Below are 16518 nucleotides of genomic sequence, written 5' to 3'. Positions count from 1 at the left end.
CAATTTCGTTTCTTTTTATGGCTGAGTAATATTCCATTGTATATATGTGCCACATCTTCTTTATCCATTTCTCTGTCGATGGACAGTTAGGTTGCTTCCATGTCCTGGCTATTTTAAATAGAGCTGCAATGAACATTGTGGTACATGACTCTTTTTGAATTATGGTTTTCTCAGGGTATATGCCCAGTAGTGGAATTGCTGGGTCATATGGTAGTTCTATTTTTAGTTCTTTAAGGAATTTCCATACTGTTCTCCATAGTGGCTGTATCAATTTACATTCCCATCAACAGTGCAAGAGGGTTCCCCTTTCTCCACACCCTCTCCAGCATTTATTGTTTGTAGATTTTTGATGATGGCCATTCTGACTGGTATGAGGTGATACCTCATTGTAGTTTTGATTTGCATTTCTCTAATGATTAGTGATGTTGAGTATCCTTTCATGTGTTTGTTGGCAATCTGTGTATCTTCTTTGGAGAAATGTCTATTTAGGTCTTCTGCCCATTTTTGGATTGGGTTTTTGTTTTTTTGATATCGAGCTGCATGAGCTGCTTGTAAATTTTGGAGATTAATCCTTTGTCAGTTGCTTCATTTGCAAATATTTTCTCCCATTCTGAGGGTTCTCTTTTCGTCTTGTTTATGTTTTCCTTTGCTGTGCAAAAGGTTTTAAGTTTCATTAGGTCCCATTTATTTATTTTTGTTCTTATTTCCTTCTCTCTAAGAGGTGGGTCAAAAAGGATCATGCTGTGATTTATGTCATAGAGTGTTCTGCCTATGTTTTCCTCTAAGAGTTTTACAGTGTCTGGCCTTACATTTAGGTCTCGAATCCATTTTGAGTTTATTTTTGTGTATGGTGTTAGGGAGTGTTCTAATTTCATTCTTTTACATGTAGCTGTCCAGTTTTGCCAGCACCAATATTGAAGAGGCTGTCTTTTCTCCATTGTATATTCTTTGCTCCTTTATCAAAATAAGGTGACCATATGTGCGTGGGTTTATTTCTGGGCTTTCTATCCAGTTGCATTGATCTATATTTCTGTTTTTGTGCCAGTACCATACTGTCTTGATTACTGTAGCTTTGTAGTATAGTCTGAAGTCCAGGAGCCTGATTTCTCCAGCTCCGTTTTTCTTTCTCAAGATTGCTTTGGCTATTCGGGGTCTTTTGTGTTTCCATACAAATTGTGAAATTTTTGTTCTAGTTCTGTGAAAATGCCATTGGTAGTTTGATAGGGATTGCATTGAGTCTGTAGATTACTTTGGGTAGTATAGTCATTTTCACAGTGTTGATTCTTCCAATCCAAGAACATGGTATATCTCTCCATCTATTTGTATCATCTTTAATTTCTTTCATCAGTGTCTTATAGTTTTCTGTATACAGGTCTTTTGTCTCCTTAGGTAGGTTTATTCCTAGGTATTTTATTCTTTTTGTTGCAATGGTAAATGGGAGTGTGTCCTTAATTTCTCTTTCAGATTTTTCATCATTAGTGTATAGGAATGCAAGAGATTTCTGTGCATTAATTTTGTATCCTGCTACTTTGCGAAATTCGTTGATTAGCTCTAGTAGTTTTCTAGTAGCATCTTTAGGATTCTCTACGTGTAGTATCATGTCATCTGCAAACAGTGACAGCTTTATTTCTTCTTTTCTGTTTTGGATTCCTTTTATTTCTTTTTTTTCCTCTGATTGCTATGGCTAAAACTTCCAAAACTATGTTGAATAATAGTGGTGACAGTGGACAACCTTGTCTTGTTTCTGATCTTAGAGGAAATGGTGTCAGTTTTTCACCATTGAGAACGATGTTGGCTGTGGGTTTGTCATATATGGCCTTTATTATGTTGAGGTAAGTTCCCTCTATGCCTACTTTCTGGACAGTTTTTATCATAAAGGGGTGTTGATTTTGTTGAAAGCTTTTTCTGCATCTATTGAGATGATCATATGGTTTTTCTCCTTCAATTTGTTAATATGGTTTATCACATGGATTGATTTGCATATATTGAAGAATCCTTGCATTCCTTGGATAAACCACACTTGATCATGGTGTATGATCCTTTAATGTGCTGTTGGATTCTGTTTGCTATTATTTTGTTGAGGATTTTTGCATCTATGTTCATCAGTGATATTGGCCTGTAGTTTTCTTTCTTTGTGACATCTTTGTCTGGTTTTGGTATTAGGGTGATAGTGGCCTCGTAGAATGAGTTTGGGAGTGCTCCTCTCTCTGCTGTATTTTGGAAGAGTGTGAGAAAGATAGGTGTTAGCTCTTCTCTAAGTGTTTGACAGAATTCGCCTGTGAATCCATCTGGTCCTGGGCTTTTGTTTGTTGGAAGATTTTTAATCACAGTCTGAGTTTCAGTGCTTGTGATTGGTCTGTGTATATTTTCTATTTCTTCCTGGTTCAGTCTCGGAGGTTGTGCTTTTCTAAGAATTTGTCCTTTTCTTCCAGGTTGTCCATTTTATTGGCATATAGTTGCTGTAGTAATCTCTCATGATCCTTTGTATTTCTGCAGTGTCAGTTGTTACTTCTCCTATTTCATTTCTAATTCTATTGATTTGAGTCTTCTCCCTTTTTTTCTTGATGAGTCTGGCTAATGGTTTATCAATTTTGTTGATCTTCTCAAAGAACCAGCTTTTAGTTTTATTGATCTTTGCTATTGTTCCCTTCATTTCTTTTTCATTTATTTCTGATCTGATCTTTATGATTTCTTTCCTCTGCTAACTTTGGGGGTTTTTTTGTTCTTCTTTCTCTAATTGCTTTAGGTGTAAGGTTAGGTTGTTTATTTGAGATGTTTCTTGTTTCTTGAGGTAGAATTGTATTGCTATAAACTTCCCTCTTAGAATTGCTTTTGCTGCATCCCATAGGTTTTGGGTCGTCATGTTTTCATTGTCATTTGTTTCTAGGTATTTTTTAATTTCCTCTTTGATTTCTTCAGTGATCTCTTGGTTATTAAATAGTGTATTGTTTATCTTCCATGTGTTTGTATTTTTTACAGATTTTTTCCTGTAATTGATATCTAGTCTCATAACATTGTGGTCGGAAAAGATACTTGATACAATTTCAATTTTCTTAAATTTACCAAGGGTTGATTTGTGACCCAAGATATGATCTATCCTGGAGAATGTCCCATGATCCCTTGAGAAGAAAGTGTATCCTGTTGTTTTTGGATGGAATGTCCTATAAATATCAATTAAGTCTGTCTTGTTTAATGTATCATTCAAAGCTTGTATTTCCTTATTTATTTTCATTTTGGATGGTCTGTCCATAGGTGAAAGTGGGGTGTTAAAGTCCCCTACTATGATTGTGTTACTGTCAATTTCCCCTTTTATGGCTGTTAGCATTTGCGTTATGTATTGACGTGCTCTTATGTTGGGTGCATAAAGATTTACAATTGTTATATCTTCTTCTTGGCTTGATCCCTTGATCATTATGTAGTGTCCTTCTTTGTCTCTTGTAATAGTCTTTATTTTAAAGTCTATTTTGTCTGATATGAGAATTGCTACTTCAGCTTTCTTTGGATTTCCATTCGCATGGAATATCTTTTTCCATCCCCTCACTTTCAGTCTGTATGTGTCTCTAGGTCTGATGTGGGTCTCTTGTAGACAGCATATATATGGGTCTTGTTTTTGTATCCATTCAGCCAGTCTATATCTTTTGGTTGGAGCATTTAATCCATTTACATTTAAGGTAGTTATTGATATGTATGTTCCTATTACCATTTTCTTAATTGTTTTGCTTTGTTATTGTAGGTCTTTTCCTTCTCTTGTGTTTCTTGCCTAGAGAAGTTCCTTTAGCATTTGTTGTAAAGCTGGTTTGGTGATGCTGAATTCTCTTAGTTTTTGCTTGTCTGTAAAGGTTTTAATTTCTCTGTTGAATCTGAATGAGATCCTTGCTGGGTAGAGTAATCTTGGTTGTAGGTTTTTCCCTTTCATCACTTTAAATATGTCCTGCTACTCCCTTCTGGCTTGCAGAGTTTCTGCTGAAAGATCAGCTGTTAACCTTATGGGGATTCCCTTGTATGTTATTTTTCCCTTGCTGCTTTTAATATTTTTTCTCTTTATTTAATTTTTGATGGTTTTATTAATATGTGTCTTGGCGTGTTTCTCTTTGGATTTATCCTGTATGGGACTCTCTCTGCTTCCTGGACCTGATTGACTATTTCCTTTCCCATATTAGGGAAGTTTTCAACTATAATCTCTTCAAATATTTTCTCAGTTCCTTTCTTTTTCTCTTCTTCTTCTGGGACCCCTATAATTTGAATGTTGGCGCATTTAATGTTGTCCCAGAGGTCTTTGAGACTGTCCTCAATTCTTTTCATTCTTTTTTCTTTATTCTGCTCTGCGGTAGTTATTTCCACTATTTTATCTTCCAGGTCACTTATCCGTTCTGCCTCATTCTGCTATTCATTCCTTCTGGAGAATTTTTAATTTCAGTTATTGTGTTGTTCATCATTGTTTATTTGCTCGTTAGTTCTTCTAGGTCCTTGTTAAACGTTTCTTGTAGGTTCTCCATTCTATTTCCAAGATTTTGGCTCATCTTTACTATCATCACTCTGAATTCTTTTTCAGGTAGACTGCCTATTTCTTCTTCATTTGGTAGGTCTGGTGGGTTTTTGCCTTGCTCCTTCATCTGCTGTGTGTTTCTCTGTCTTCTCATTTTGCTTAACTTACTGTGTTTGGGGTCTCCTTTTCGCAGGATGCAAGTTCGTAGTTCCCGTTGTTTTTGGTGTCTGTCCCCAGTGGTTAAGGTTGTTTCAGTGGGTTGTGTAGGCTTCCTGGTGGAGGGGACTGGTGCCTGTGTTCTGTTGGATGAGGCTAGATCTTGTCTTTCCAGTGGGGAGGACCTGTCTGGTGGTGTGTTTTGGGGTGTCTGTGACCTTATTATATTTCAGGCAGCCTCTTTGTTAATGGGTGGGGTTGTGTTCCTGTCTTGCTAGTTGTTTGGCATAGGGTGTCCAGCACTATAGCTTGCTGGTTGTTGAGTGGAGCTGGATCTTAGCATTGAGATGGAGATCTCTTGGAGGGCTTTCGCCGTTTGAGATTACGTGGAGCCAGGAGGTCTCTGGTGGACCAATGTCCTGAACTCGGCTCTTCCACCTCAGAGGCACAGGCCTGACACCTGGCTGGAGCACCATGACCCTGTCAGCCACACACCATATGTTCTTTTAAGAGCACTCTTAAGTAACATCCTGATTGTGTGCGGTACAACTTTACTTTTGAACTGAGAGTTGCGGTGGATGGGATTTTTGCCTTCCCCAGATGGTTGAAGGTTACGATTTTTGTTTTTGGAAACCCCATCACCTCCTTATTTCTATTATTATTTTTGCAAGAAAAGTATAAAGGGAGTTGGAGTGGAGGTGAGATTTGTAATTGGGAAAGCCTTGGACGCCCTCCTCTCCGTCTTCTGCCTCTCTCTCTCTAATTAGTTCCTATTCAGCAGCAGATTGAAGCAGGAGATGATTCTTCTCAAGGTTTGTTCAGCAGCTTCACTTCTAGGTGAAGGCTTCATGAACCAAGTGACGTCAACAAACGAGGCTTCTCTCTCTCTCCTCTCTCTAACAATGAAAGTTGCTCTAATGGAATTCTGTTCTGCCAAAGGAAAATATTGCAAATCTACTTCTAGTCTTCGCCCTTTGAAATCCATCTACCATGCTCTTCGGAAGTGCAAACTAGTCCATGTGAAAATATCACATGGAGTTCCTCAGCATCCATCAGTATCAACCACTCAACTTGTGAGTGGATGAGCCTTCAGATGATCACAGACCCAGTCTTCAAGTCTCCCAGCTGAGACCTCAGACACACAAAACTAGTTTCAACCTAGGTGCCAAAGAGCCCTAGCCCCCCAACTCCTGCCTGCGCCTCTGGGAGCCGGTGCCCTTAGCATGACGTCACTTCCTCCATTACTTCTTTTTTAATGCTCCACTTTTTTTTGGTACTCTGAAAATTCCCAGTGGTCAAAGACCAATGTAAATGAGAAAGAAAGATGTGATTTTTAGCTAGACATTCATTTTACTCTGTGTTTTGATTGCTCATTCATAACTGGGATACTAATTTATCCCTACAGGAGAACAAGATGATGTTCAAGAACATGCTATACTGTTAGTTACTGTTATTAGTCAGGACTCCCCCCCAAAATACGTAATTTTTTATTATTTCAGAGGAGGGAAATACACTCTCCCCCTTTAGCTTATCAGAGGTACTTCTTGCTTCTAAATGTCAAGATAACATATTTTACTAAAGCAAATGTTTTCTGTTTAACTTTAGGCACTGGATGTTGGATACAAAGATCTATATGCAAATAGAAATATAAAAATTAATTCCAATACTAAATATAAAAAGATTTTGAGGCGGTTCACTGTATTTCTAGTGTTCTCCAGAACTGCAGATAATTAAGAATTGACAGTAATTTAAGGAACCAGCATCTCTATCACAATGCCATGATGTAATTATTCCTATCTAAAGATATTAGCAAATCTTATTGGTACTGGAATAAGATGTGGCCCAAAAAGCAAAAAACCACCAAAACCAAGAACAAAACAACCAGTTAACAAATAGAGAACAGGAATTTGTTTTTTCACTTTGCGTATAGTATGTGCGCAATGTTGGGTAAGTGAGTGAAGTGAAAGAAACTCAGTATTTTGATCTGAAGTGTAGACTAGTAAACAAAAAGCAAAAAATGATGAGTATTCAGTTTAGTTTGCCAGATATGTGTACAAAGGGAAAATAAGTGGATAAGGTCTTAGTGTAAGCAATATGCTCCCATACAACTACTGATTAGATATACTACCAGTTAAAAGTTTTAAAATCTGCTGAAGTTTCTAAGAAATAACATTTTAAAAGGTAACATAGATGGGACTTCGCTGGTGGTCCAGTGGGTAAGACTCTGCGCTCCCAATGCAGGGGGCCTGGGTTCGATCCCTGGTGGGGGAACTAGATCCCACATGCATGCTGCAACTAAGGAGTCTGCATGCCACAACTAAGACCCAGCAGAGCCAAATAAATAAATAAATATTAAAAAAAATTAAAGGTAACATAGAATAAGCACAAAACCTAGAGACAGAAAATATGGACTTAATCTAGTATTACAAGGAGTTCTTCATATGACTTTAAGCCAATTACCCCACTGTTTCTACTCTTATTTAGGACTTAGAAGTGATTTGTATTCTTCACTTTATCCCTACCAGGACTATCGGGAAGGGTGAATAATGTTGGTAAGAAGCTGATTCCCTGAAAGAAAATACTATAACATAAAAGGTAAAATGTCCATTGGCTGCTGATGGTAATTCATTTGTTTTCATTTTTACAAATTTTAAAGGCCATGATTATGTTTCACCATCACTGTTGCACAGGGGAAAAATTCCCCTATCAGAGTAAATGCCAATTCCATATTCCAGAGTAAAAATGTAAGACTCATGAGAAAAAAGTGGCTCACTGAGACTTAGTGGACACTATTGTTTGCCTGTCTAGCGTTCATTATCCCATTCCTCCTTTCTAACAGAACCCTAATTGTATCAGGCATTCACCCATTCTCAGATCCCTTAGAAGAAGCCAATTCAATCCCCAGGCAGATTCAATCACAGTAATCCTATTTGCTTTGACAGTGTTTGATTCTAGAACCCAGGCCTAAGCCAAATAGCATGGTCCAGGTTAGGCAGATTACCTAAGGTAATCAGACCTACAGAAATAATTTTTTCTCTTTGGTTGGTTCTCTGTCCTCCTCCTTGTGAGAGGGGATGTCTGTCATCTTTTTCTTGGGTCCAACAGGTTAGCCCAGGCATGTCCTTCTCATGCAATAGCAGAAGTGCAAGAGAGCAAGTTTTAATTTACAAACCCTTTTCAAGCTTCTGCTTGTATCATATCTGCTGACATTCCATTGACCAAAGAAAGTCACCTGGTTGAACCCAGTATCAAGTTCTCAGGCAGTGCACCCTGCCCTGGGTGACAGGGCACTGCAAATTTACATGGCAAAGATGTGAAGAACTGGGGCCATTTTTGCAAATCACCATTGGCTGTAATCATTTCTAGGATGCTGGCTACTGTTATATATTGTTTGAATTTTAAATTGTTCATTCTTGAGACAAAAATGAGTAACTTAATAAAGAAGCTCATTCTGAAAGGAAATCAACAGATTTGAATGATCTGATTTAAAGGAAGAAATCATTAGGACTAAATGTTAGATATGTCCAACTGCAGAATGACAATAAATAAGACTACATATTCTTAAGCAATATAAAACTAACCTATTGTATGTAATTCTCCATGTTCTGGAATATATCCTGAATCAGTGAAACAATGAATATGATGTTGCTCTTTCTTCTTTATCATTATTGGAAGAATTACATTATATTTATTTTGGAGCTTATGATTTAATCTCAGTACAAACATGCACAAACTGGAAACCCTAATGAGGGCTCTGGGTGTCTTTTAAATTCAGTATATTAATAAGAGGTTTTGAGTAACTCACCTGATGATGCAAAACAGATTTACATTAACATTGTATACTGAAAAATCAATAAAAACAACTCTAGTGCTTCTTGTGATCCAGCTGTTCATTCGAAGATTAATGAACTTGTTTAGGGTTTCAGATTTTGATTTTGATAAAGTGAAAATATATCCACCATTTCGGTAAACACCAGTAAATCCCCAATGCCAAGGGGAGTTGATACTAGGAGCAGAGTACTTCCATCTGTTAGATATAAAAAGAATAATGGAGAGATGAGAAAGCCTGACTGAGAAGTATCTAAGAATTTAAGTTAACCTTTGGTTCAAAGTAGTAGTTAAAAAAAAAGTAGTACTAAGTTCGTAAGTATTATAGTAATTTTGAAGCAAGATGGTGAGTTAAGGATTAAGCTAAAAGGATTAAGATTGAATATGTTTTCATTTTTTTGTGCTTATTGTGGGCAACACACTGGACTACATACTATGAGAAAAAAAATTTTTTTAAATCCATCTGTTGCCTCAGGGAACTTGAAATCTAGAAGATAATGACGGATTTTTTCTTTAACCTGTTGTCTCTGTTATCTTATGAGATCTTTAGTCTTTGAGTAGGACAAAAATATCCAGGGTTTTGATTCAGAAATATCTGTCTCAGTATGGGGAAAAAGATGCTTCACAGTCTGTGTTTTAATGATCATATACCATTTATAAATGCCCAATAAATAAAAACTTTGTTACAATGTCTATATTGTTATATAGGTATCTTATTTTAATGAAAGTACACAAAGTAAAACCTGTATAACTAAATTTTGTTTCCATTCTTTCTACTTTTAACTTAGTTATGCAATATCAAAAAGTAAAGCTTTGATTCTTCATTTCAGTCCCTATTCAGTCTCCTAAAACAGATCTGAACAATTATCCAAAGATGCTCTGCTTAAACTTGTTTTTCTGTTAGTAATACCATGTTCGTTTTCAGCAGAGAAGAAAAAAGTGACAACACTAAGATAAAATACCCATTTTTAATGAAAATTCCATAGTTGTATGTTTGAGCATTTTCCATATGATTGTTAAACTGAAACAAGAACATTTATTACACCAACCCTCTCCTACTTCCAATTTTTTATACTGATTTTAATTAATGAATGTTACATTTTAGAAAGAAAAACAAGCACAAATTGATTCTTATTTTGGTTGTCAGGAAATGACACGTATTAAAATTCTAAATCCATAATGTTAATTTTGGTATTTAAATTATTTGTAGTTGTTATGAAAATTTGGAATATTAGAATACCTAACAGATTAGTCTTGAGATCAAATTTAAATGTGTAATTAATAGTTGACTTATCTTGTAATTTTTCATTGAAAGGGAAATAGTGTGTAGTACTGTTATAATAGTATAATATTTAAGAGAATGTGTCACCATACTTATGAATTTATTAGGTTTATAAGAATTATACAAGCACTTTGTTGCCCTCAAGAACACCCAAAAGTCATAGAAAGAAAAAATAAGTCAACAAAACCCACAAAGCAATGATCAATCCTAGGGGTACAGAGGTAGTTGTTCAAGAAAGGAAATGTAATCACTGTTCATATTTATAAGATAAACATCGACTAATGATTAACAAAAATTACAGTATAACTACAGGCTAAGAGGAACAGGAAGTGTGTATGTGGAGGGAGTGGCATAAGAGGGATATATGACAGACACTTTCCATGATAGAGACAATAGATATATAAAACTATAGAATCAAGTAATAGTATAAGCATATTATTCAGAAATAGGAAGTATATACAAGAAGAAACAACTAAAAGTGGCTGCTTCTGGAGTGGGAATTATGAGTAGGAAAGGGTGGACTTTGTAAATATTTCATCACTTTGATAAATATCAAATTTTTAAAAAGATATATTTTTTGCCTCTATGATTTTCGTATGACCTTAAAAGCAATGATACCAGCACATTCTGTGTTAAGGGGAGGTAGTGACAGTGGCTTTGGGCTTTTACATTTTCAATATAAAGTGTAGACGTGAGTCTATACTAGCATTAGCCTCAGCCACTTTGGAGAACAATGGCCATAAGATCTTTGGCAGGTATCATCAGATGCAGTGTCTGTAAAACATAACTGCCCCTTTTCAACATTGGCAACAATAGAAGATATCACTGAAGTAAGCCAGAGTGAGAAAGCAACAGAGTACACCAAAGACACTCCCTAGGGATCCCAAGAAGCATTTGGAATGTGTTTGAGGGCATCTTGCCAGAGCCAGAAAAGCTGATTGAGTTTTGTAAAAGCAAAAATGGGCACTTTGCCCTGTGTCCAATATGACTTAGCACTTCATTTACCACAGTTGGAAAAAAACCACTTTACATCCTTTGGTAAACAAAAAAATAACAGGTTTACTCTTCCTTTTCTAAACACTGCATCTCGGAGTCTTCCTTTGATACTATTACTGAAACAGTCTCCTTACCTGCCAGGCCCCTGTTGGTATTATTTGGAAAATAAATATGTTTTCACAATTGTTTGAAGATACAATGGTAACTGCTAGAAAAAGTTACGTGTAATTTTATACTACTTACTCAGTATCATATTTAAGGCCAAAATCAGACAGATCTTCATTTTCAGAAGTGTATTTGTCATAACATTCATTCATCAAGGACTGAAAGGATGAATGGACCTTGCACGTGTTGTTGCGGACTTTTAGTTGACGGACTCTGGGGACTCCTAAAAGTATGTTCTCATAGTAGATGCGACTGCTGTTCTTTAAGTCATACAAATTCTTGTTATTGTACCATGAGTCCCAGTACAGGCCTTCCAAAAGGGGTCCTTCCATAAACTTCATATAGAAAAATAAATGTTATGGGAAAAATATTTCATGTCAAGTGTATAACAGAATCTTCATTCATAATGTTATCCATAAGAATACAAAAATCAGTGATTTTAGCCAAGCCACCATTAATAATGGTAATGGTAAATGATGATGTTGATGATGATAACGAAAATGGTTAACATTTCCTGAGTACTTACTATGTACTGCTCTAAGCACTTTACAGGTATTAACTCATTTAGTTCCATAACCCTTCTTCTCCGAGGGGTATACTGAAAACTCTCCCCCAGTACATGAGTATCAGGACTGGTCATAGCCACAATTCATGACTTCGCCTCTAAGTTATCTGTGTCCCCCCCTTTCCCCTCCAACTCTGGCGGTGGTGACTGCTTCTGTCTCTGTCCCTATGTGCTCCTTCTAAGAGATCCTAAGCCTAGGGTTCATTTTTTTCTTTCCTGCCTTTGTCTTATTTGCCATTGGCCACATACATACCTCAAGACAGCACAGTAAAAAAGAAGCGGTTGGGCTCCACTTCTTGTCTCAGGGAAAATTTCCTATCATTCTTTCATATTTCACTTGGCCTAAACCAATGACTTCTAATCATCTACCTTATCTCACACTTCTCTCACTCTCAGGAAATGACATTGTCTCCTTGATAAGTTTCAAATTCCTAGCATGGCATTCATGATTAGACCTCTGTTCAATTCATAGTTTGGTCTTTTCCACCTCATCTCCTATATGCCTATAATGCCAAACATAGTTCCACGTGATGAATTACTTATAGTACATATCGTTTTTTCTTTCTAGCATGGTCTTCTGTTACTCATCCTTTAAAACTCAACTGAATTGTGATCACCTCTGGAAAGCCTTCCTTACCTCTTCCTTGTATGTCCCAATGTTTGTGACATGGGATACCTGAAACTGCTGTTCCCTTAATTGTTCTTTCCTCATAATGTGAACATCTTGCTAAGTTAAGTGTAACAGAAAAAACAAGTCTGTTCCAATGCTAAAGGAATGATACTCTTATGCAATTAAAAACACTATAAAATTATATTTTGTAAATGTACTCTTTATTACATACTGTACATTACTGAAACACACACACAAGAGTATAGGCCTGTATACCAAAATCACATATATTTTAATTTATGGGCAATTTAAGGAATTTTTAACGGTAATTTTCACTGTATACAATTTTAGACTGACTTTGGATCCTAACTCCCACATAAGAAATCTCCTATTTCCCAAATGCAACGATAATGTTAAAAAAATAAATATCACTTTTTTAAAGTTATAAGAACTCTATCACTGAGAACACAGGTTCTCAATAAACACTTAGTGGTTGATTGATTCTAATAGTTTAAAGAAATGACATTTATTTTTATTCATTCCTTCAATAAATATGTATCAAGTGCCTACTATGTGTGCCAAGGGCTTGTTTATGCAATGCCTAAAGCTACTTCATCCACAGTCACATGACATCTTACCTTCCAAAAGTCAGTTATGCTGCGAATAGACTTAAAGTTGGTTCTTTCTTCACCATGCACAGACGTGTCCAAAAATAGAGATGACATAACTTTGTTTAAGTAATACATATGTGGGTTTACCATCCCAAAAGTCACTAAGGAGAAGAATTTTTTGTTTAAAAATTTACGTTTAAAAGCTCAATTTTTGTCAGGATTAAAAATGTACTTGTAATTTGTTCTCAATTTTGTTTTGAAAATTCAATTTTATTTTTCTAATTATAAGAGCAATAATAAAAAAACTAAAATAGAAATATACAAAACAGGAAGAAGTTTCCTGTAATCCCACTGCTAGAATTAGGTTTGGCATATATTCTTCAGATTTTTCTAAATGCATACACACTTATAGAGAAAATAACTTTATTTTTATAAATCACATTACACATTACTATTCTGCAAGATGGCTTTTTTTCCAATATTGAGAGTAGGCAACATAATATAGTGAGTAGTTTAGGCTATGAACTTTGAAATCAAACAGATAATGGTTTGAGTCCCACCATAGGGATAATATCTCCTACCTCATAGTTTTGTTATGAGAAGTAAGTGAGATAATTCATGTGGAACATTTAAAACTATGTTTTGGCACATGATAAGATTGAAAAGAACATTAACTAGTATTCTTTCTCACTCTTCCTAGGGGTGGGTGGGTGGGTTTTAGAGCAGGGTATAGACTAAATATGTCTTTTTTTTTTTTTTTTTTTGCTAGAAGGCCTTTATTTTTAGAAATAATATATCTTCAACATCATTCCATGGCACACATGAGCCTATGCCATTCTTTAACGTTGCATAGTATTTCACTGTATATACCAAAAATTAAACAAATCCTGTTGGAGATTTGTTTCCAATTTTTCCTAATTATGAAAAGGTATTTAAAAAAAAATCCCTGAATAATGGGATTATGAGTGATCTTTAAATATTTTTCCACTCCCCAAATGTTCTATAATAAGCAGTTAAAAACCAATCTGAAATATCTTAATTTGTAAGATTGGCTAAAGCTGTCTTTTTAATCCAGATCTGACTCAAGCTCACCCCTACAATACCAATTAATTAGTTAACCGATATATAATTGCCACTATGTATGCTCTACCAACCTAAGTCCAGTCAGTGAGCTTGCATCTACTATACGTTGGGTGCTGTAAAGACAAAATGCTCTTTAATACTGATTAAGTCAATGATATTGACCCACAGATAGGAGGAATGTAGGTTGAGATGTTTTCCTGGTCCTCCCTAAAGATCTGCATTAATTCATATCTTCTGTGACTCAGAACTAGCATATTTTACTATTAACTCTGCAACAGGCCAGGGAAAAGAACAAAGCAGACATCAAGACTAACTTCTTAGGCCTCATTTGTAGTTTGACCTATGAAACTAGAGCAAAGCTAATGTATCTGTATCGCTCTAAAAGAAATCAAGAATTGGCAACTCAAGGGAATAATTATATTCAAGACAGAACTGCCAACAGAAAGGAATAATTAATTCAATCAGTGTTGACTATGAAAGCTTTTTATTACTTCTGTGACCTAAAGTTGTGCCCCTTAAGAATTGGAAATAATGTCAACCTAAATGAATTTAAGATGTTTAAAATGTGTCACTATTTTTTGAGAGGTTTCAGTAGTCTGAAAGCCTATGGTTTTATAAAATCCATATGTTTTGTTTTTCATCTGCACAAAACTTCTTAGTTCAAACAGTGTCTTCATCTACATCTGTGTACTTACATATACATAAGTTTATTAAAAAAATAAGGTAGAGTAAGAACTCCTGAAGTGTGGTTCTCATTTCTACTTCCTTTCTGTAATGCAGCTTATGTTTTGGAGTTCCTGTGAGATATAAAACAAAAACTTCCCTTAATTTATAATATATATAAATAATAGGGATGGAAAAACACAGGCGCTTTTAGCTGTTTACACTGTGTGAAGGAAAGCTCCAATGGCTTCTGGTTATGTTTTTACTCTCACTTTTATGAAGAAGGACTAATTACTAACATTTTCCCATGGTGATAGTGGGCAATCATTTTATGACCGTATATAATGAATTTTATAACCCAGATGTTTCCTCACCAGTCTTGTTTTAAACTGAAAAAGCAAAATACAAAACAAACAAAACCCCCTCCTCTGTCCCTAATCGTTTTCTCCACCTGTCAACTCTGCTTCTTGGGATGGCTGGCTCCTGCTGGAGGTGGGAAAAGGACTCAGCCTGGGGTTCTGCCAAGGCCACTACTCCCTAGAGCAACAAAGGCCTTCTAAGGCCGGCCTAGAGAAGGCCACTATACAGCAAGTGGCAGCGCCCAGCTCCGGCTTCCGGCAAGGGGCGAGATGTTCCCTCAGGGCTTCACTTTTCCTGTCTGTGAAATGGGTCCACGGTCCCTCTCCGCTTCTCAAGCGGAGGCTGCAACGGCTAACCGTTCTGGAGGTCATCTCTCACGTGAATACATGTGGGCTACACACTTCCTTGCAGGATATTTGCAATTGCCCTTTCCGCTCTGCCCCACCCACCCCTAAAGGCACCCCTCACCGCCTAGGTGCCACCGGGACGCCTCAGCCATGGCAAACTTGGACGACGATACCCGTTCGCCTCCCCAGGCTGGCGGCGCCTGCGCGATACTCATACGGTGCGCGCCTAGCTCATGCGCCTGCGCGAGCCCACAGGCTCCACGACGGGAGCAAGCGGCGCTGGAAGATGCCAGCGCGCGTGCGCACCGAGGCCTTCACGGAAAGGCTTTGCGTGAGGCGGGCCTGAGTATGGTGGTGTTTGTCTCCTGCGGAGGACCGACTTCTAGGGCGAACCTGGCTTTACGCCTGAGGTTAATCATAAAAATCGTAGTAATAAATTACAATGGGCTACCCATTCTTGACTCTTTAACATCTTTTGCCTTGTTTAGTCTTCACACCGCCCCTTCCTGAAAGGTATGTGTTTTGTCCTCGTTTTAGACCTGAAGAGACTGAGGAGAATAAATTACTTACCAAAGGCCCGCTGGGGCAAGGTTTGCTCGACGCCAAAGCCCGAATTTGTAACCAAGGCCCCAATCCGCCGCTGCAGCTTGCAGACACTGATTATTAGTAATCGAGAGCTGTTGCTAGAAATAGCTTCCACCCCTCTTTCCACCCAATATGGCTTAAGAGAACGTTGAAATAGATTAAAAAAAAAAAAAAAACGTTCTGCAGTGATAATGTAATAGCGTAGGTCAAAACAGTAGTCTTTGGGAGCCCAGACTCACATCTGACCCAGCAGCTTTGCAAAAGTGAGAAGGTTTGTAAACCAGCTATAGAAAAGGCCAAATTTGGTTGTAAATTAAGGCATCCATAAGCCCGCCAGAATATGAGAGGGGGGGGGGCGGGGGCGGGGATTCTCAGGTTGGTAAAAAGGAAAATAAAAAGGAATTCAGTGGAAAGCCCCAGGGCAGCCAGCTAAGAAACCCGTCAAGCTGTTTTGAAAGTAAAAAATAAAGCCACTTTTGTTATTTCTCCGAAAGAGATGTAGGGTGATGTTGATAAATGCTGTTTCATGTTAGGTAAAAAGGAAAACTAGGCCACATAGCAGCGAGGGTCAAAGACTACCAATGATAAAAGGAATAGGAGAGGTCTAGCAAAAGGCCAGCAGCCAGTGGAGATGAGACCTGAGAAGAAGAAAGGGCTACTGGCCTAGCTTAAGCATAGTTTACTACAAGGATTTGCCCTTTCCTGTACTTGGACTCTCAGAAGCTGGCAAAATTGTTTTCTAATGTAGTAGGTTATCTGAACTAGAAATGTAGGAGGAAAA

General features: G+C 37.1%; 1 protein-coding gene across 1 annotated transcript in view; it reads right to left on the bottom strand.

The window, feature by feature from the left end:
• PKD2L2 (polycystin 2 like 2, transient receptor potential cation channel) overlaps positions 1-15176 on the bottom strand; it is a 38810-nt gene extending 23634 nt beyond the window's left edge. Inside the window, exons 1-5 of the mRNA XM_036847286.1 lie at positions 15162-15176; positions 14478-14652; positions 12727-12860; positions 10992-11248; positions 8448-8669 (exon numbers count right to left, since the gene is read on the bottom strand). Of these exons, the coding sequence (XP_036703181.1) occupies positions 8448-8669; positions 10992-11248; positions 12727-12860; positions 14478-14652; positions 15162-15176 (803 nt within the window). The remainder of the gene's footprint in view (positions 1-8447; positions 8670-10991; positions 11249-12726; positions 12861-14477; positions 14653-15161) is intronic.
• Positions 15177-16518: the final 1342 nt, after the last annotated feature.

Source organism: Balaenoptera musculus, chromosome 3, assembly GCF_009873245.2.
Source record: "Balaenoptera musculus isolate JJ_BM4_2016_0621 chromosome 3, mBalMus1.pri.v3, whole genome shotgun sequence".
Taxonomy (NCBI): domain Eukaryota; kingdom Metazoa; phylum Chordata; class Mammalia; order Artiodactyla; family Balaenopteridae; genus Balaenoptera; species Balaenoptera musculus.
The sequence above is the reverse complement of the archived record's forward strand: the minus strand, read 5'-3'. Positions and strand labels throughout refer to the sequence as shown.